Source organism: Poecilia latipinna, unplaced genomic scaffold (genome assembly GCF_001443285.1).
Source record: "Poecilia latipinna isolate Pla-1442-1.1 unplaced genomic scaffold, P_latipinna-1.0 Scaffold149, whole genome shotgun sequence".
Taxonomy (NCBI): Eukaryota; Metazoa; Chordata; class Actinopteri; order Cyprinodontiformes; family Poeciliidae; genus Poecilia; species Poecilia latipinna.
In genome coordinates, this window is record NW_015112765.1 from 257137 (window position 1) to 278055 (window position 20919).

The 20919-nt window shown below is 39.3% G+C and overlaps 2 protein-coding genes and 1 long non-coding RNA gene across 4 annotated transcripts in view; 1 reads left to right on the forward strand and 2 right to left on the reverse strand.

Moving 5' to 3' along the window:
• per1b (period circadian clock 1b) overlaps nt 1-10183 on the reverse strand; it is a 27653-nt gene extending 17470 nt beyond the window's left edge. Inside the window, exons 1-2 of one of the 2 annotated variants that reach the window (XM_015029287.1) lie at nt 10012-10183; nt 1250-2032 (exon numbers count right to left, since the gene is read on the reverse strand). In XM_015029287.1, the coding sequence (XP_014884773.1) occupies nt 1250-1644 (395 nt within the window). In that variant the 5' untranslated portion in view covers nt 1645-2032; nt 10012-10183. Of the gene's footprint in view, nt 1-1249; nt 2033-5926; nt 6158-10011 lie in introns of those variants that run through there. The other variant, XM_015029289.1, reaches the window with a different exon arrangement.
• Nucleotides 10184-13711: 3528 nt separating this feature from the next.
• LOC106945547 (uncharacterized) lies at nt 13712-16170 on the reverse strand. The gene is made up of 2 exons (XR_001424585.1): nt 15733-16170; nt 13712-13841 (listed from the first exon to the last, which is right to left on the reverse strand). It is a non-coding gene; the product is annotated as an uncharacterized LOC106945547 (long non-coding RNA).
• The window catches only part of rell1 (RELT like 1), a 25018-nt gene continuing 19210 nt past the window's right edge, over nt 15112-20919 (forward strand). The window contains exons 1-2 of the mRNA XM_015029290.1: nt 15112-15371; nt 20618-20824. Of these exons, the coding sequence (XP_014884776.1) occupies nt 15353-15371; nt 20618-20824 (226 nt within the window). The 5' untranslated portion in view covers nt 15112-15352. The remainder of the gene's footprint in view (nt 15372-20617; nt 20825-20919) is intronic.

Here is a 20919-nt window from a genome sequence, read left to right on the forward strand (position 1 = left end):
TATATATATATATATATATATATATATATATATATATATATATATATATATATATATAACTTCCTATATTCTTTTGGCATTATTTTTCTGAATGTGTGAGATCTTGGCCCACAAGGCAGAAAGTGTGCGCAAAAACGTGCATCAGATGAGTTCGACGAAGAACGGATGTAGATTTCTTGGAATTGACTGATAAGCACCATTCAGGTTTCAAATGCCGATATCTGTGGAGAAACGGTTCTCACTTCTAAAAACAGTACTCTGAGGTTTTTATGTCACTTTGAGGAAGACAAATTTTAGTGTAGAGAAAGGCAATATTGTAAGGAAGTTTTAGAAGAATTTTTGAGGATTTAAATCATGTCATCTCACATCGTCCAATCAGAATTGATTGTTTACTCAGCTGCTAAGCATGCTTTAATTAGATGTGCATGAGATGTTGTGTCTTGATGCAAATGCTTGCAAAAAGTAGGTTGGTTAGAGATGTAAGATAACTTCATCTGCAAAAGCAATTCATCATTTGAGCACAAAGCATTCATCCAGTAGGATTTGATCATATAAACCCTGCCACCCTGTCCTAAACAAATCCTGAAATAACACAATGTTGAGGTTGGTCCTGGATTTATTAGTGAATTAAAGGTCTATTTCACTGTTTTTGTTGACATTTTCTTTAAATCCAAACACATTTAGTCAGTTCAGATCTATACAACTGACAAATCTGGACTGGATACTTAAAAGATTAAATCCAGATACAGTTTCTAAACAGTGGTAGCATCTCGTACATTTTTGGCATCTAGATCCAGTTAAAAACCCAGAAATAATAGAGTGAACAAATAAAGTGAAATGTCCCTTTTTGATCTAAGAATTAATGTGCTTTTATGGGAATAACTCAGAAGCCAAAACGATAAATAAGATGGACTAAAACTCAAGTTGTGATGCAGGAAATTAGAGAAAAATATAATCTAAATAGAAATGAGAGGACAAGGCCATTTATCGTGTCCAGAAATTCAGATTATTGTTCTTTTGATAACGGAATCAGAACATTTTCATGCTGATTCCAGACAGATGTTTTTCTGTAGCAAGTGATTCCACTTATCAAGCTTTATTCAGGTTATCAGGCTGTATTATCCATCCTGATCCACAGCTACGAAGGAGACATTTCTATCAAAGTATGTGTTTGCATGTAAAGGGCTTGAAGGACTCATCTAAAGACTTAGAAGAGCACCTGAAGTATCAGAAGAGACAGTTCTCCTACCTCTTGTTGCTGTCTGTGGTTTCCAGATTCATACCGGAGTCCTTCCCGTTGGACGAGCTGTGACTGTGGGAGCTGGGCGCCGACTGGTGTCCGCACGAGGTCCCTCCGTCCCTCGCCCTCCTACCCACGCTTTCCCTCTCCCCCGAGTCGTTCCCGCTGGAGACGCCGTCCATGTCGTCCGAGTGCGGCCCTCTCTGGTCTCCGGACAGGCTCCCGGACCCTGCTCTGGAGGCCCCGCCCTGTTCCTGGCCGGGGACGCTGGAAAGGGAGCGGCCGCAGGTGCTTTTCTGCTCATTTCCTTCTAGTGTCTCTACCTCCCGGTCCTCGCCGCAGGCCCCCACCGCTCGCCCCCGACCGCTGCTGCTGGGCACAGACGTGGAGCTGTCATAACTCATACTAGTGTAGAATGCGGTTGTAAAGCTCAGCTGGAGCTACTCAAATTTAAGTGGGACTACTATTTAAACACAAGTGAATCATAGTTGTCGACTTAGAGAAAAAAACACGACAGTTTAAAAAACAAAAAGTGATTTTCCTTTTGGTGGCTTCAAGCCCTCTTTGAGGGCAGAAAAGCTTGAAGTGTCATTCAACGCCGCGCAGACAACAGATGAATTTCTTGTTATGAAACAGCCCTGGCGTGGATCCTCGAACAGATGGGATGAGCGATGGAGTCAGAGTGGGAAGATGAAAAAAAAAAACAGCTCTTGGTGAGAGCAAAAAAAAGAAAAAAAAACCTTTGCTGCACTCCTGTAGAGAGGCGAGTCGCTCCAGCCGCTTAAAGGCCACCTGAAACAAAACAGAGAAGGTGCTCACAAAATGGTAGGGAAAGTCTGGAAAAAAAACAAAAAAACAGACAAAAAAACATCCCATAATATCAGCTCATCGCGTCCCCCCCTCTCCAAGGTAAAACTCCAACATGGCCTTGAAATGGGTGCTCCACTCCGCTCTGCTCTGGCTGCTTGTTAGAGAGTGTGGGTGTTGTTTTGCTCCAGCTGATGGGCTTTTTTGCACAGATTAGCCAGAAATAAAAACGGAGAAAGACAATAATCTTCAGCTCCCGTTTGAATGGTGCAACTGCATACGCACTCATGCCGATTTTAGCAAAAAAAGTACACAGTCAGTCGTCACAGCACAGTCCCCTTTTGCCCAGAAGACGATCAAAATAAACTTTACGTCAAGCGCGGGAAATAACGCTGGACGTCAGAGAGCTCTCATTCATTAGGGCTTTAATTGGGGTAGTGCCTCTACATGCCTACAAATAGCTGCCACCTACGCAAGTAGGAGTCTGGTTCTATTTATTGGCCAGCAGGTAATCCTATAAGAGTTACAGGCCGCCGTCAATCCTTTCAATTTTATACACCTGGCTGCTCCAATAGAAGCTTCCGAAACTCCCCTGCTGGCCACTGACAGGTGTGCAGAGATGCTTCGCTGCGGCATTGGTGTGTAAAAACACCCTCCCTTCCCCTCCCCATCCACCCCCAGGGTGGCAGCTCAGACAAAAAAGCTCTCTGCCCTGACGCAGAAACCAGATTATAAGAAGGTAACAGGTGTGGACAGCCAGTGACGACCGCGGCTCATAAATATATCCCAAATCAAGGTGATTGAGTTGCATTAGTTCAGTAGTTCTCGGTGCACTGGGTGGCCTTCATTAAATTGCTAAATAGCATTATGTTTAGTCAGATGGATGATGCACGCTCTGCACATGGCACAGTGTGTGAGCCGCGGCCGAACTGGGCGGGAGGAGGAGAAATAAGCAGGATGGCTGAGATGCGAGCTGGCGTCCGTGCACAGAAGAAGAAGATTCACAAGAAAGGTGGTGATGATAAAGGGTTAATGCTCCTTTTCTGAGATTACAACTACAATCTTCAATACACCTCACCTTTAAAACACCCCCATCACATTGACACATGCAGCACATGTTAAAAGGGTCAGAATGGTCTAGTCAAAGTACAGGAAATTTGGCAAGACCTAAAAATTAAAGATCATGTGTATCATTTTCCTTCACACAGGTGAAGGAAAATGATACACATGATCTTTCATTTTTAGTTTACAGACCGCTTTTAGTTTACAATTACAGACCGCTTTGTGTTGGCTGGATATGACATTTGGAAAAGTGAAAAAGCATGGATGCTCTTTGGGGATGAAACGATTAATTGTGATTAATCGCGATGAATCAATTATTGAAACAATCGTCAACTAATTTAGTAAATCGATCAATTGTTAACTGGAGTGTACAGACTCTTAAAAAAGGACAGTTGCTGAAAGAACAGCACTGCAAGAGCAGTAATTAACCCAAAAACTGTACAAAAATATATCCATTTTCCATTTAAGATAAAAAAAAACAACAACTTTATCTCAACTCTCTAAGTGGCTAAATCAGTTTTAGCTTCAGCTCTTTGCAGGAGTCGGTTCCGGGTGTAAATCAGACGGTGACGCCTCCTCATAACAACAAGATGTGTTTGATCTATAGGAGTAAAACGCACATAAACACTGGGAGAAGTGTAAAACTATACACTGGTAACTCTGCGGGACGAGATCTAAATTTATGTCCGCCCTCTCCTCTTCTGTGGAACCGGTCTCCGATTATGCAAGGTACTGTCTATGTTGGCGTGGGAAGGACCACGGCATGATATAAACGCTGTTTTGTGCTCTTGCAACACTGTTTTCTTCATAAAAAAAAAAAAAAAAAAAAAAAAAAATTAACACTTCAGCTAAGTACTGCACTTGATCTACACTGTTCAACAGGTTATGTGAGGAGACAAACCAGCTGGACCAACATCCATAGCTCAATGTGAACAACTGAATAAAAGTTCCCTTTCAGGTTTTCATTATTTTACTCTGTCAAAAAGCAGGTCGATGCTCTTATATTACCTCCTTTCTGCACAATGTAAAACTACAACTCATGGACTCGCAGCCCTCGTGTTTACAGATGTGTACACTCTGAACTGATGAGCTTCACAGCATTTAAGGTACTGAAGAAGTCAATTCCATATTTCCTCCTGATTTTCTCCAACTCAAATCAGTCGAGCATGTTTTGGCTTCGAAATGAGACGCAGCCATCCGTTTCCAAGGTAGCAGCTACAAAAAACCTCACATACTTACCAGGCATGAGCCAGTTACTGGAATCAAGGTTAGCAAGCTTTTAAAAACAACTTAATTTTCCTGTCTGTTCCCACAGGTTTCCCCATGTTTCAGGAAAACGTGCGATTGGGATACAGTAGAAGAAAGTTGCAACGATGATAATTTGAATCAAGTCACTTTTTCTGACTAGATCATTTAAAAACAGTTCTCGACAGCTCCAATATCGCAAAACTCCATGAAGCAAGAATAATTGTTTATTCTCAGCTATAAAAAAAACCAAACTAATTAGACCTCATACCAGTCCACTATATGGGATCGCTAGCAATGAAGGAGAACAACTCCTCCAGAAGTTGCCAAAGCTCTGCTCCAACAGTTGGCCAAAAAATCTGCTCATCTCAAACAAACAAGATTATAAACAGACGAGGAAACGACTGTTGAGACAATAGTTATAATGTAATAAACAGCAAACGGTCCGTGTATAATAAAGAGCCTCGACTTGAAGTTGCAAAACTCAGAGCATGAAGCCAGACGAGGGAGAACAGAAGATGAAAATAATGTGGTCTTAATTTATAATGCAAGTTGGAGCAACTCTCTGCTGTTAGCTGGAGACCAAGGACAAGCAGCTATATTTGGGCATGCACAGACTGGACCTGGAGGCCGCACTTTGAGCTGAAGCAACAACAAATCTGAGAAACAAAAACAGAATGTTCAGAGCTCGTTACATGACATTATTTGCTTGTTTTGTCAACCTTTCCCCGGATGATTATTTGTCGCATGACTGGTACAGCGAGTGACCAACATTTAAAACTAAAAAAATTAATATATCCTTTTGTATTTATCATCTCTTAATGTTGCTTGTCGATTCTTTCCTTAAATTCCAACTACAAAATATTGATTATGAATAAAGACGGTCTTAATAGAGGTGACCACTGCCCCCACACCTGGATCTGCTTGGTGGCACAAACGAACAGAAATACAAATTATTTTATTATAGACATAGATAAGATATGGGCTGGTTACCAAGAAACAGCACTTTTTTAAAATTATTTTACCATAGTGGTTTTTTCAACTGCACAGTGCTGATCAGCTGGCTGATAGAAGGCTGTTACACTTTTCCTCTCACCAAGAAAAAAGAAAAGACAAATTCAGGTGTTTTACAAATAAAGAACTGCCACCAATCAAAATAAATACACCCAGGGGTTGTTTAATTTGCATTTTCTCTGGGTCTATGACTAAAGATGAACATTGCAATACCTGAACTAGTCAATGTGCTTTAGGAACAGTTCCTCCATTTAAAAAAAACAAAAAACAAAAACAGATCACATCATACATTTTTGATATGTTTAAATACTGATATCATACTCCGAGAATCTCACAAAAGAGTTATAGGAGCAAAGAAGAGGCTGCATCATTAACTGTTCGGATTATTCATTAATTTAAAAAAACAATAACCTTTATAGCCCACTTTGCATTCACCGTTTGTATGCAACAGTAAAATAAAGACCTAATCTGTAGGATTCTGTCATAATCAAACAGCAGCAATTCATGAGCAATCAATGCAAGACACACAGCAGTAATTGCTTGTGCCAAAACAATCACCTGAAGTAAACCGCTGCAGATTGCGCATTGACAGCAGAACGATGCAGTCCGTGCGTGAACAAGTGTGAAACTCCAAGAAACAAACGCTCCTATCTACGGATCCAAGCGGCGCCCCAAAACCCCGCAACAGCACAAATATATTAGAAAATAAAAAGAAGAAGAGACGTCGCGTTGTTATTTCGCTCGGCTCTCTGCGCAACTGACGCGCGCACCTCAGCAGCTGGATCCAAGCTATTCTGCCTTGCGTACACACACACGAGCACGTGTCCGCGGCGGTGTTTTCCGCGAGCCTCGCGGAGTGCTGATTGGTCGGCTGGCTAGACCAATGAGAGAGCGCGCTGTGCTGAGAAGGGATGAAGGAAGACGGCGTGCCAGACACCAGGCTCAGCTGCGACCAGAGGCGCGCGTGTGTGTGTGTGTGTGTGATCTGCAGCACACTGAACTGAATCTAGATCAGCGTTAAATGACACAAAACCCCACATCATGAGGGAAAAAAATGTGGAGATAAAATGGAGGAGTTAAAATGTGTGTGTGTTTTTTTTTTTACTATATATTCTCAGATCACACATATTCTCTTCCAGATAATAATAATTAATCAACATTAAAGAGAGCTCTGACGAATAAAATGGGTTCAAGAAGATCAACTCTTCTTTACGGCTATAATTATTCATGCCATTTCTCAGTTGTTGTGGCTAGATTTAGAGGAAACCTGAGTCACGTTGGCTGGTTGGTTATCCCCCAACAAGTTGTAAAATGAGTGTCAGTGGGTGGCTGACGGCTCATCTACCAGGCCACATACGACATTATGCATCATGACATCTATCTACACTGTCTGCACATTTCTCAGACAAGTGGAAAGTCTACAGTCATCTGCTACATATGGGGATGCAACAAAATAAGAATCTATAATAATGAATAAGATCTTTATGAACCCAAGATGAGCAGAAAAGCGATGTGACAGTTCGATACTGTAACCTTTCCTGGTGCTGATAGTAAAATTACATCAGCAGCAGGCATGGATCAGTGTGACATTTCCACAGTATGATAATCTTGGCTAAAAATACCTCCGCATCATTTTATCCATATGAAATCTATCGTTTGTTCATCTGCTAAAATATAAAACATATTACTTATGTTACTTATGTCATCTGGAAAGTTTAATCAGCGTAATGTGGTTTTCGCAAACCGCCAAATGTATCTTTCTCAAAAGAGCAGAAATAGAGCCTGTTTTGTAGCCAGCTAACTGCGAAGAGCAGCAACAATTAAGGCAGAGATTACTGTGTTATTTTATTCTGCAAATTGACTGAGAAAACTCCAGCAGTTTCTCTAGAATCTCATTTAAAAGGACTTCAAAACTGTGATGACAATCATTATAATGGGTTAAAACTGCATTGCTGCAACACGTTGGACTGTACATGATGGCTGTTTTACTTGTGAGCTGCGGTATTTCTCGCCGATTCGATGTTTCTTGAGAGCAGCGTGGAGAAGCTGGAGAGGGAGAGTGTGGCGTTACTCCATTCTGCGGGGGTTCCTGCCGGACTGGTGCCCCTCTTTTTGACACTGCCCTGGGTATCTGCCCATATCAAGCACCACTACTGACTCCCGTCAGTCCAGCACTTCCCTCTTCCAGTTCAGTCAAATGAGTTTAAATGGTGTGAATTAAGAGCTTATAGGTCTTCAAAAAGAGTTAACCTTCGTTCTTGTAATTGGCCTTTGCTTCATCAGCAAAACCTGAATAGGATTTGTAAACATTTAAACTCAAAATCCTATTACATTAAAAATGTTTTTTTTTATTTAAAAAAAGTCAACCTTTAAAGCGAACTGTCTCTTTTAAACCCTGTAACATCCTGAGTCTCTGTTAAATATTAAGTTTCTCCTTCATTTAAGCTATTTTAAAGTTACCCAGCTCCCACATGACTACATGATCACATAACTAGATCCAAAGTATATTTAACAACACCATCAGTTTATTAAGAAAAGGCTATTCTGCCCGTAACACTCTGATCCACATACACCCCTAGTAAAATAAAGCAGCCAAACAGGCCTAATGCACTACAAGTATGTTGACATCTTTGCAACGTAGATGTTATCCCAACGCTGGGTGTCACAGGTCAGGTCACACAAACATGACAGAAACTTAATCACCTTTGGCACCTTAAAGAAAGACTGGTTGTCCACTTTCCTGCAGCCCTCCACCCTTCTGAGAACACACAACGCACACGCACCTTCCCTTACCAACTATCACTCTGTGTCTTTTCTTAGCATTGTTCACCAGGCAACAGAGATTTATTAGAAGATAGTTTAATTTCCCCAGCCATTAAAGAAGTAAGTACAGGCATCTAGCAGACTGACAAGAGAGAGATTTCTCACCCTGCGAAGACTCAGTGAGATTGAAATCTCGTGAACTGTTTGAATGTAAAGAGTCGCAGGTCCACACGTGCCTAAATAGTTCAAAATGTAGAAAACGCCGCCTCTGCCAACGCCCTTACCACCCCACAGCGGGTTTGCTGGTTTGGCCAGACTTGTTTACAAGTAAGCTGGACGTGCCATCTTGAAACTGTGCAGTCACGATCACGTAGAGGATGGTGTTTTTAATCTCTTGCCTACAGAGGCATTTGCACATAATTAAAAAAAAAAAAAAAACTAACAAAAAACAGTACAGGTGCATCTGTGCACACTCAAGCCCTTCTCTCAAAGCTTCATGAGTTACAGACAATGAGTAAAAAAATAAAAAATACAATTGCTGCAAAAGCTGGGCTTATAAAACTACAAAAAGAGAAATTTATGGATGCTGCAGATGTAGCTTGTTGATGATAGAGGAAAGATACAGAAATTGCTGCAAAGAGCATGTTTAGGAAAAATCTTTTTCGTTTTGGGAGAGAGCGATACACCAAATCAATCAGAGAAATGTGCATTTGTCTTTAGACATTTTATTTAGAAAATCTGAGTAAATATCAACGTCTGATAAAAGAAAAGCAAGAGAGAAGAAGGAAGAAGAAGAAGTTGACACATACAAATTCTCCTTTTATATCTCATCAGTCACATACAAGGTGCCTTCCACCCATCTCTCTCCTGTAGGGAGTTTCTCTACGTTTTTCCCATCTCTGGTTAACTGGTACCTGTGTCCCTAAATCAAAAATGGTTCAAAGGAGTATCGGTTGGAAAGAAAAGAAAAAAAAAACATCTTCACTGAAACCTCTGTTATCAGTTCCATAAGTATAACACTTGCTCAAAAACCTTCATTATCAGTTCATTCTTCCCAGTAAATAAGCTAAATAAGTTTTATTTTCTAAGGAAACTAACAGTCACAACAATATGAACAACAAGTGCAACAACCTGCAGACAGCTCTAAATACAAAAGACTCACCCCTACATTAGAGGCTACCCTATGCTTGGTCTAAATTATAAAAATTATGGCTATTTTCAGTGGTGTAATAAACCAATTAAAGGCTGACATGGCATGGGTTAGCTGGCCTAAATATTTATTTAAAGTTCTAATGTTTTCCCAAAAAATTTCCAAACAAAAATTCTCAAATGTTCACTCCACATTCTGTACATGGAGCCTTTGATTGACCTCTAAGAAAGAAAGAACCTGTGATGAGCCATTGATGAGTCTGTATATCTGAATGCCTGTTTTAGATTGGCAGCCACAATAATTGACAAAACATCTTAGTTAGCATGAATCTGACATAGATGCATATTTTACATGCCTGCTACTTCATAGGTGCAATGTATCCATAAATCAAAAAGGAAAAACGAAAACAATAGACAAAAACATGAAGAAGCGGTACTATTTTCTAAGCCTAACTACTACGTTAGTATTAACACTGGTTAGTTGGTAGGAGTTCAAAGCACTGACATCTTCTGAATCACATCGGTTTGTGTGTCTATGGTTTGTGTAATAGTGCAAAACCTATGCGTAAACTGACCCTTTATTGGAATGCGTGTAGAACTATGAAGATATTTCACAGCTAACTATAGCATTGAGCTGTTTGTCAGCAGCTTAGGGCTATGACAGCTAGCATGCTAGCAAAAAAAAAAAAGCAACGGTTAAAGTAAGCTAATGAAATCCCAAGCAAGCTTACCTTATCTCTTTTCAAACGTAGCCACAGTTGTTATGATACCTCCCCGTAAATGACACAAACTTTTTCCAAGAAAAAACAGATATCCAGTCAATATCGAGTAAATTCGCGTTGTCGCCCTATGTTGGCTCTGCATACATATCCAAGCTCTCCGCGAATGTAGTTTACACGCACGGATACACGTGTGGCAGTTCATGCCTTGGCAAGTGATGTCGAAACAGCCGCACTGATTGGACAGGAGGAGACAGTAACCCCGCCCAAAACACACCCTTCTGTTTTTTGATTGGTCTGGATGGGCGGGGCTATCGGCACGAGGCTCCGCGGTCACGTTGCTCTGTGACTGGAACTGCAGTAAATTTCCAAACAACAGTGGAAACACGAGAGGACTGACCTCCTACCTTAGGAAGAGTTTACCGTAATACAAACCATAGCCTAGAACAGAAATATGAAGAAGACAACAGCAATACTACTGATACTACTACTACAACTACTGCTAAAATAACAACAACAACAACAACAACAATAATAATAATAATAATAATAATAATAATAATAATAAGAGGAGGAAGAAGAAGAAGAAGAAGGAGAAGAAGAAGAGCAACTACAATAACAATACAGACTATTAAAATAAATTTACTCATTTGCACACCCCTTGCATTGAGTACACTATTTCAAGAAAAAGAAGAACAGGAATTTAAAAAAGGACTAAGAGGAAATATTCTTTCTTTTTAAATCTGAATAAAGCTCAATCTGTATGGAAAACATTTGAAAAAATGAGCTGCATGTATTGTAAAATCTAATCATTGGCTGATTGGCTATATAATCCATGTATCACAAGTTGCAATTAAAGCTGTCCTTTTTATGTTAGGCAGCTGGAAAACTTTGAACAATGTTGTTTATTTATTTCGATGGCAATATTTTTAAACCTTTTGCTTTTATTATTGTTCAAAATATAATTTTTATGTTAGCAAAATATTTGTTGAAAAAGAAATATAAAGGGTGTTTAGACTTTTTAGTGTTGTTATTATTATTGATAACTGTTGAAAAACTTCATATCAACCTTGGATCTTTTTATTGTATTTTACTTTTTAGCCTTAGTGTGTAATAATTTACTCTTTAACCATTTATTCCTTTTAGAAATATTTTATTTTACATTTTGAATCTTTTTTATGGAGTTACTCAGCCAAAAAAAATCAACAGCTTATTTCAATGTCATTAACTATTTTAACATCACTGAATGGAAGAATCATTAATATCTTGCTGCAGACTAAGTAATCCTTCCATCAGAGCTGAGAACCACGAAGCGCTAATTACGATGCGGCTTTGCTTCCTTATTACGGCTGCGCCAAAGCTCCGGCATGCACATCTCAACGTGCTCCCATCATGACATCATGTTGCCCCCGCCCCTTACACGCCCTCATTCACCCATACACTTGGCCAATGGGAGGTTACTGAGACGCTGTAAACAGAGCAGATGTAGGACATTGAAAATGACCAAAAAAAAAAAAAACATTCTCATGTGCATAAACATTCAGGGTTTTTTGTGTGAGAGTCTTTAAATATATATGTGTAAAGATTAACTAGTACTTTAAGTATGATATTTCGAATTAACCTCTGACACAGTAAAAACCTGAAACCTTTTCAGACGTGTTAATTTTCCTCTGAGGAGAAATGCCTTACTCTTATTTGGCAAGTGGAAGTTCGCACGTAGCTTCTTCAAGGTGACAGGTGTCTTAGGATTGAGATTCTAGGTTCAAGGTGATGTAGAAATGATTCAGTTTGTTTTGCTCCCCCCCCCCCCTTAGACATCTTTGTGTTCTTTTTGCTGTAAATATGAGGTCATGGGTTATATTCTTGGATAACCCATGACTTGCGACTGAAACTGGAAAGTGCATTTTTCTCCAGGATAGCTTGATATCTTGCCAAAAAGCATGGTTTCCTGAACCAAAACAAAACACAGGAAACCCTCCGTGTTTCAGAAATGCCATGGTGTTCTTCTCCTTGAAAGCTCCATTTTCTTTTTTCTAGAGCTGATGTGTCTTCTTCGCCAATTAGCTTCAGTTTTATCTCATCGGTCCAAAGAATGTCCTTCGGAAGCTGTTGTGGAGTATCAACAGGAAATTTAGTGATTTTATCTTGTGTGTTTTTCTAACAGTTGTGGAGCTCAGATGGGTCTTCTTCCACACAGGCTGTTGATTCAAAGTGTTTGTTCAGAAGCTTGTCTTTGGAGCTCAGCTTGAATGGTTTTTAATTGTTCCCTTGGATCATTTTCTACCATCCACACTATCCTTCTGATCAACCTGAAGTCGCATTTCCTCTTGAGTGCACATGGTGGGAAGGTACCTGCAGTAAACACTGAGCTTGGAATATGACGACGATGAAATGGTTACCATTGTCCATTGGAGTATAGATAATGCCATAATATTTTAGCATCTGTCTGCGAAATATCCACCAAATCACATATAGTTTCCTCTGCTTCAATCAAAGGCATGCAGATTTGCATGGACAAATCTGCATGCCGGATTATTTTAATGAGGCATTGTTTTAACGAGCTGCAAGTTCCAACGATAGAATATGACAGTTGTTCAAATGACATCTGCAGAAAATGTCCAATGGAGGGCAGCATTGCAACATATTTTATCCACTGGATGGAAAACACTGATTTTGAATCAAATATTAAATTGGAAACGGCAACTAAAATGCTATGTTTGACTGGGAACTTTGATTCCCTAGCAAACCATAAGACAGAATAAAATTTTGGTTTTGGCTCTTAGAATTTTCTGTGTTTTGCAGGTTCACATCAAGAAGTCTGGGTGTCCCAGTCCTGTTGGGGATGCAGAGGGTGTGTGATTGAGTCAGACTTGCTGCCCCTTCAAAGAGAACACTCAAACAGAGCACTTTTATAGAGTCACAAATGTAAGTAATGACTCTGTAAGTCTTTTTTCCCCCTGGAACAATAACATTTGCTTTGTGTACATGGATTTATTTTGTATGTTTTCATTTCCAATTTGTCTAAACAAACATAAAAAAGCAGCAAAATTGGTGTTGAAGTTGTTTGACAAAATCTTATTGTTAATATTAAGTGTTTTTTGTTTTTCATGTAATGTGGTTGTTATCGTAGTTGACCTTCATTAAAATCCTAAGAACCAGAGCTGCAAAACCAAATTAAGGTTTGCCGATAAATGTTGGGCACGTTGATATATCTGTGTTCTCATGTGTAAAATTAAAATGTATGGACCCTGATTTAAGAGCCATATGTTTAGTGGTAACATCGGGAAAACGGATTGTCCAAAGTTCTGTTGAAACAAGGAAGGGGTGCCCCTTTATTTTTGTGTAAGCACTCTGATGTGGGCAGGTTCTATCTTTCTGGACGTTCAGTTTTTGTTTGGAGGTTTATGGTGTCGAGCCTGACAGAGAACATGCACTTTTGATTGCGACTTTGCTAAAGGTCAGTGGCTAATCAGGGAGAAAGAAAAGACAACAGGTGCTCATTGGGGAGAGGCCACTTTTAGCAGCAGCACAGCTTCAGTGAACAAAATTCATCAGAGGTAGTGAACTTAGTGCGCTTTGACTGCAGCGCCAACAGAACACGTTTTGATCAATCCCCGCTTTCTGGACAGTTGTTCTGTGCATTTTTTCAAACTAAAAGCCACGTAAACACAATGCGCTACTATTTAAATCGTGCCAGTGACTCAACAAGTTATTTCATCCAAACCCTCAAACATTTAAAGCAACAGTAGAATGAAACAGCAGCACAGTGCCTGAGTTGCTATGTTTTCTTGCTTCCCGAGTGACTCATGCTGGTTCATCTGCAAGTCTGTTTGTTCCCCGGCCTGCACATAAGCAAGAACAGAATGATGTGCTGTGTTTGCTCGCTCTCTCAATAACTGTGCATTTCCCAACATGATTATCGGTGTACCTTCAGTGAAGATTTGTAAAAAACAAAAAAACAAAACAAAAAAACAACAACTTTAAAATATATTCAAATTTTTTAGCAGTGGCATGATGTGACATAGGAATAAAGCCATCCTGGGGTTTAAATATGATGAGACAGATAGACCCATTTCTCTAGCCATTCCTCAAAATGGTCAGGGCATGTTAAGTTTTATAATGAAACAATTTTGTGTTTTTATTTAAAAAAAAAAAAAGAAAAAAGAAAAAGGCCCATGTGTCTTTTCAACTAGCTGTCGTCCAGAAAAAAAAAGATGAGAAAAACAAAAGTGATTTTCTTTTAATTTTTTTCAAATTAACTGTCTCACTTTGGACAAACACAAAGAAGGAGTAAGCTTCCGTGTGCTGTAGAAGGGCATGGAAAGTGTATGCCTACCTCTGTTTTTTTTTTGTTGTTTTTTTTAAAGCCATCAACACACTGTGAAATCAATTTATCATTTGACCTTATTTGACCAGACTGCTTTATTTCACATGGTTGCAAAAAACATACCTGGAGTGTTGCTTTGCAGCCATTTAGGGGTGCCTAAACACTTGCTTCCACAAGGCGCCACCTATTTCCACAAAGCTCCTTCATGGAGCTACGGTCTCCAGCTGAGCTTCTTTTTGGTACAGAACCTCTGAAATGCACTATATATTTTCCCCACCAGCCAGTCTTTGTACAGATTACATTGCCTTACATTCTCACGCAATACTTTTGAGTTACCTCGCAGTTCCTTTTGCAACAAGATTTGCATGGGAACTAAAATCTTTTGAGTTCCTTTGCAATCAGTTTTGCGTTTTCTCGCAAAGATGTACTAGTCGTTTGTGAGATGTCTGGAGTTTTATATCTTTTTCATTAGGATACAAATGTACCACACACTTACAAAATGCAAAAGCACAGCAGGAGCTTTCCATCCCTTCTCTAAGACAATAAACAGAAGCTTTCTGTAAGGATGAAAGAAAGAAAAAAAAATATAAATCGGAATTTACTGTCACTGTGACTGTAGACAAAATAGACCAGAATGTATTTGCACATTAACTGCAAGGGAATGCAAAAAAAAAAAAAAAAGAAAAAAAAAGAAAAAAAGAAAATCCCACATGTCCCCTAGGGGGCTCTGTAGGCTCCTTACGAGTCTTCGTGTTCGGAATCGATAAAAGCCGCCGTTTTTTTGGATTTTAAATAAAACAAAAACCGAGTGGCGGGGGCGAACCCTCTCGCTCTGTTCGCCGTGTGCTGCTCCTCTGGTGGAGGCGGGTCGAGTCTAAACAGGGCGTATCCTCTCGGTGCAGAGCAGGAAACATGTTGGTGTGGGTAAACGTTCCCTCCTTTGGTTGAGTTTGTCCAGAGTTTGGTTCCGAGAAGACATCCAACCGTCGCATCCCCACCAGCCTAACGGCCAGCCTCGGTCATTTAATGGCTAATTCCGACCCAAGTAAGTCTACACGCTTTTCCGGTTTCGTGTGTGGATGAAACTCGGTCTAATGCTGGCACGGACAATGATATTTGCTATGTATTTCCCGTAAACGTTTTTAAAACACTTTTGTTGTGCTATCGTGTCTTTATGTTGACGTTACAACATATTTTGCTAGAAAAACCGGCGTGTAGTAAAGCTGCTCGAGTGTCGGTTTCACATGTACAATGAGGAACACACACCATCTGACTCTCATTGTGTTGACTGAAAATGTATAGACATTAAGTTATCCCTCAAAATAAAACACATTTTAGATAACTCAGTGTAGCATTTTCTGCTGTTAATATAGCATTTAAATAATAACATTAGTTATAACTCTTACTGTAACGTTAGAGGATTTGCACGCCGCTCTTGTAGTTGTTATTTCCCTCCCATTATACACTGTTAGGATACTTTTGTGTTTTTTTTTAGAAAAACGGCAAAATTATTGACTCCAAATTAACTATTTTGTAGTTTGGAGCTGTTTAGTTGATAGAAAATCTGTTCACGCTCGTTTTTTGGCAGCTGTGTAGTCATTCATGCGTTCAGCAAATATGCCAAACAATAACAACATCAAGATTTCCATTTGAGCCCTGCTGCTTTTTGTTATCAAGTAGGATTGTAACTGAATATCTCTGTTCTGCAGTGTGCTTTCTGGAGTTCATTTCCCCCCCTCTTTTAACACTTTATTGTCCAAGACAGGCCAGTAAAACTTGTGTATCCAATTAAAGATTCATAAAACTCCTTAAATAGATTTATTTCTTTTATTTCAGAGGCCTAATTGGACCAAGAACATTTAAGAAAAATCATTTTTTAAAACTTTTATTGAGTTGGACTAGAAATTCCAAATGAACTAACTAAATTTTTCACCCCATAGCAATTCAATTTAAATTTAAGATTTATTTATTTTTTAAATTCATACTTAACTTTTTAAGACTAGTAATCATAAACTTTAAACTAATAATTCATCACTTCCTTGGCCCTAGACGCTAAACTTCATAGATTATTGCAAGCATCATAATGAGGGATGAGGAAGAGTACTGTTGAGGAAATGTGAATATAGCAGTATTTATAAAACATGTCACAATTGCATGATTTCTCAATATGGCTCATTACTCACAAATGAAAATTTTGTTTGTGGGGGAACCATAGCAAACAGGCAGAGGATGACTGGTTCAGACAATTTCCTAGAATAACTACCTGTAAGACTTAAAGCCAGGGATTATTCCTAAAATGTTTTAAACCCCTCTAACAAGATGCAAAAAATCCCCCGTGTGTTGTTGTGGGCGATGACTATGCTATATATGTTTTTCTTAATCAGGTCAAGCTTTGTTGCAGTAACTATGACTTTTGCAATTTCCTGAGTGTTGGGACACAGGAAACCACAGTAAAATGGAGTCTTTTCTCCCCTTCCACTGCTGACCTTGATGTATGTATGGTTACGGTCAAACCAGTTTTGTTTTTTTTTTTTTTTTTTCCCCCAACAAGAATTAATCTTTATTCTACATCCAGTTTATGCATATCTTATATTTTATAGAGACCTTCATCGAGCTCAACCTCATTTAGTGATGATGATTTGAATCTGAGGTAACACTTTATTTGACGGGATGTGCATAAGACTGACACGACACTGTCATAAACATGAAATAACACCTGTCATTAACATGAAGGGGTCTTTATGAATGTTGTCATGAAGTGTCATTCGGTAAATAATGACACTTTTAATCCAAAGTTGCTTTAAAAGTTGCCTTGAAAGTCCAGCTTTGCATTAAAGTGTCATTATTTCCAAAATAATGCAAAGTTGGCACTTTTAATGGACTGTTGATGCAACTTTTAAAGCAACTTTGCATTAAAAGTGTCATTATCTACTGAAGGACACTTCATGACAACTGTCATTTAATTCATAAAAACTTCTTCATGTTCATGACAGATGTTGTCATGTTTATGACAGTGTCATGTCAGTCTTATGAACACCCCGTCAAATAAAGTGTTACAGAATCGGATTTGTATAAGCTACATTATCTGGGGTAAAATAATGAAAAAAGCCTCTTTAAAGGTAACAGGGGAGTGTTATGACTGGAGATCTCTGAAGAATGTAAAACAATATTCTTTCCAAACTGAGAATCAACATCACGCCATAGATCACAGTGGTGGCAGCAACGTGCTGTGGGGATCCTTCAGCCGGGACAGTGAAGCTGGTTGGAGTTGATGGGAAGATGAATGGAGCTAATCAGAGAGAAACACTTAGAGGCTAAAAAGACTTGAAGCATCTCACCAATGTGGCTATGCTGCATCTCATGTATTAGACTGGCCCAGTCAAAGTTGAGAGCTAAATCCGATTTGGAGTAGGTGAATGATGCCACCAGCGCTATTCTCACTGTGGAGATGGTGCGTTCGGGGTACAGTGTCAGCTTTCCACCGCATAAAGTGTGTTTAAACATTTTAAAACAATCATTTTCCTTTAGCTTCACAATTAGACACTATGCTGTTTCAGTCCGTCACATAAAAATCCTAATGAAGCACTCCAAGGTTTGTGGCTGCAACATCTGAAACGGTTTAAGAGATGTAATTACATTTAGAAGGATCTGTAAATGGCTGTAAAGTGGGAGTGATGGATTTTTAACTTGACGCTGAACAGTTTACGCTCTTCTACTGAAGGAGTACTAAAGCAGCATTACTGAATGAGGCACAGAGGTTAAGTCTTTGAGTCTCCCTTTTACTATATAATCTCAGGTTGCTTGGTAAATATTTTACAAAAGAAATGTGATATTCTCTGGCCACAGCCGTTATGAAACATGCAGTTTGCAGGATTGAGACATTTTTTTTTCCTGTCATAAGTATTTCTATTGACATCAGCTTGAAAGAACTCCAGCTTGAAAAAAGGATTTCCAATATTTTCTGGATTTATACATGGCTTGTTTCAATTTTCTGACGTGTAGTAAAAAAAAAAAAAAAACATTCAGTAATTTTTCGCAGCAAAACCCCTTTTTTTTGCGTATTTCTGGAGAGATTAACTTCAGTATTTTCTTCCATCATTAAAAGAGTGAAGTTGTTGGACTGAGTTGAACAGTGTTGTGTATGTAATAAGCAACAAGGGAAATAAAATGTCATCAGTATTTCCTTGATCAGACATTATAAAAGGAATATTAGTTTCCTCTGATCACTGGCTGACTTTTTAAATATCATTAACAGCTGATGAAAGAAGATTGTTTTTCATTTCATAAATTTTAAATGATGAAACCTGATGATGAATGCAGAGTTAAATGTGATGAGACCACCTTCTTATTAGTCTTTTAAGGAGTCCCAATAAAGGAGAATATTTGACTTGTGTGGCTGGACATTACATTCTGGAAAGCAGAAAAATGAGTCAAATTAATCAGTGTAACTGGAAAGTCATGGAGTTGGACTTCCTTTAATTTACAATGTTGGTACGTAGCTCTCGGTTAATATTCTGACTCGCCACCCGTCATCTCGATGTGTCTTTATTTTTTTAATTTTTTTTCAGTCTCGCAGGATCTAGGTTTATTTTGGCTCGGCTCCAAGTCCTGTGTAAATACCCCTCTAATCTAGTGTTCCCTGGTCTGTTGTCGTGCTTTTATTGCTCCAACTGATCTGTGATTGTTGGACACTTTAAGGGGTCGTGCCTGAACACAGCCTGCGTACTGCGAGCTACTCACTTCTTCACAAAAGCACATGAAGACATTGGGTCACAAGACGGTCAGTGAGCAGACAATGTTCAATGTGTTCAGTCTGATGCAGCAGGAGGCTGGGACAATGGAAGAGGCCACATGAGTGGGTAGTGGGACAGTATAACATCTAAACCTTGTGCTCTGGCACGTCTCAAATGAAATGCAGAGTCAGGATCTTGGAGTTATTGATTGATATTGGTCTGAATTGTGAGCGCCAACCTAGTCTTTTCTTCTTTTTTTTCCCCCCCCGACTTTTACTATTGCCATCCATTCACTGATGTGGACAGGAAAGCAGACAAAAGCTCTCTTGTGTGTTTTTGCTGGTTTTGCTCACATGACTCGTATGCATTAGGAGCCACAGCGGTGTCCACCGCTGCCTGATTGTAGATTACAGACTACACTGTGGTTACTGAAGATAGGAGCCATGTTCAGTAACCGATTGATCGGCATCAATCGGTGCACCCTTAATTACGATCATGACCTTACTCAGCCGATACTTGTGGCACCGATCTTATCCTACAATCGTATCTACCTCTTCAAAGGTCTGAATATCAGCCACTGTCTCCCTTTGCGAGAGGATTGGCTGACAGACCCGCCTACTGCGCAATGTAGAGCACTGCCTAATGAACAGTTAAATTAAGTTTGTATTTTTTCACAGTCATCATTCACTGATTTCAATAAAATTGGCACATTCAAGCGGAGGCAGGGAGAAGCTTCAGTATTAAAAGTTTTTTACTCTATCTTGTACAGTTGAATCAGATGTTTAGTTTATTGTCTTATGGAAAGCCAAATGTCAGATTAATGAGAATAATCCTTCGTCTGTAAACTTTAGGAGTTTATATACACTAAGATTGCTATGCCTTTAAACCTCAGACACATGCTGCTGCCTTGCATGACAACATGGATACGTCCAAATATATCAAAAAGATGCTGAAGTAACAAAACGTCTGCTAGGACGTTGAAGGTTTGGCACAAGTAGGTCTTCCAAATGTACAATGGCCCTAAGCGTCCAGCTAAATTAGTTACAAGATGGCTTCTAAAATTTGTGGCAGGAAGCTTTATCCTTACAGATTAAAATCGTTTCTACATGTACTAAGACTAGTAAGACGATGTATGTAAACTTGTAATTTATCGAAAGTTTAAAAAATAAAAAAATAAAATAAAAAATCCTTCCCTAAATCTGATACTCAGAAAATAGAAATAGTTTTGGTAATCCTAACTGACCTAAATTACAAATTTTAGTCTGATGTCTGACGGTGAGGCTTGTCTTTTTATGTAGTGTGTTTAAACATGTGGTTTCAACTGTATAAACATTCCTGCTTCATGTAAACTGGATCTGAGACCAGAGGTCTGGTCTTTCAACTCTTAAAGGTTTGGAGAGTTGAAGGATAAAAAAAAAAAAAATTCTTTCTTCCCCCCCGAATCTTGTAGGTAAAATCTCTACCAGATCTGTTGAATTCATTTCTTGCTGCTTGCTTTGTCTTGTAATTCTGTTTTAAAATCCTAATTCTTTTTTCCCCCCCTCTACTTTTTTCACAGCGAACACCACAACTACTGGTGGAAATGGTGAAGGAAGTGGCTCAGACTATTTAGCTTTTGCCTTAGTGTTGGCTTTCTTCGTCGTGGGCCTTACCGGGGTGGTGGTCTGCCACGTTCTGAAGAAGAGGGGCTACCGGGTCACCACCGCCCAGGAAGACGACGGATATGATGATGTGTTTGAGGAAGCCGAGGAGGCTGAACGACGAGGTAAGAGACGTTTATATTTACGTGATTTATGCACACAGCCCGTTTCGCTACGTAAACCAAACGGAAAGAAAAAATACGTTAGAACTTAAAAAAAC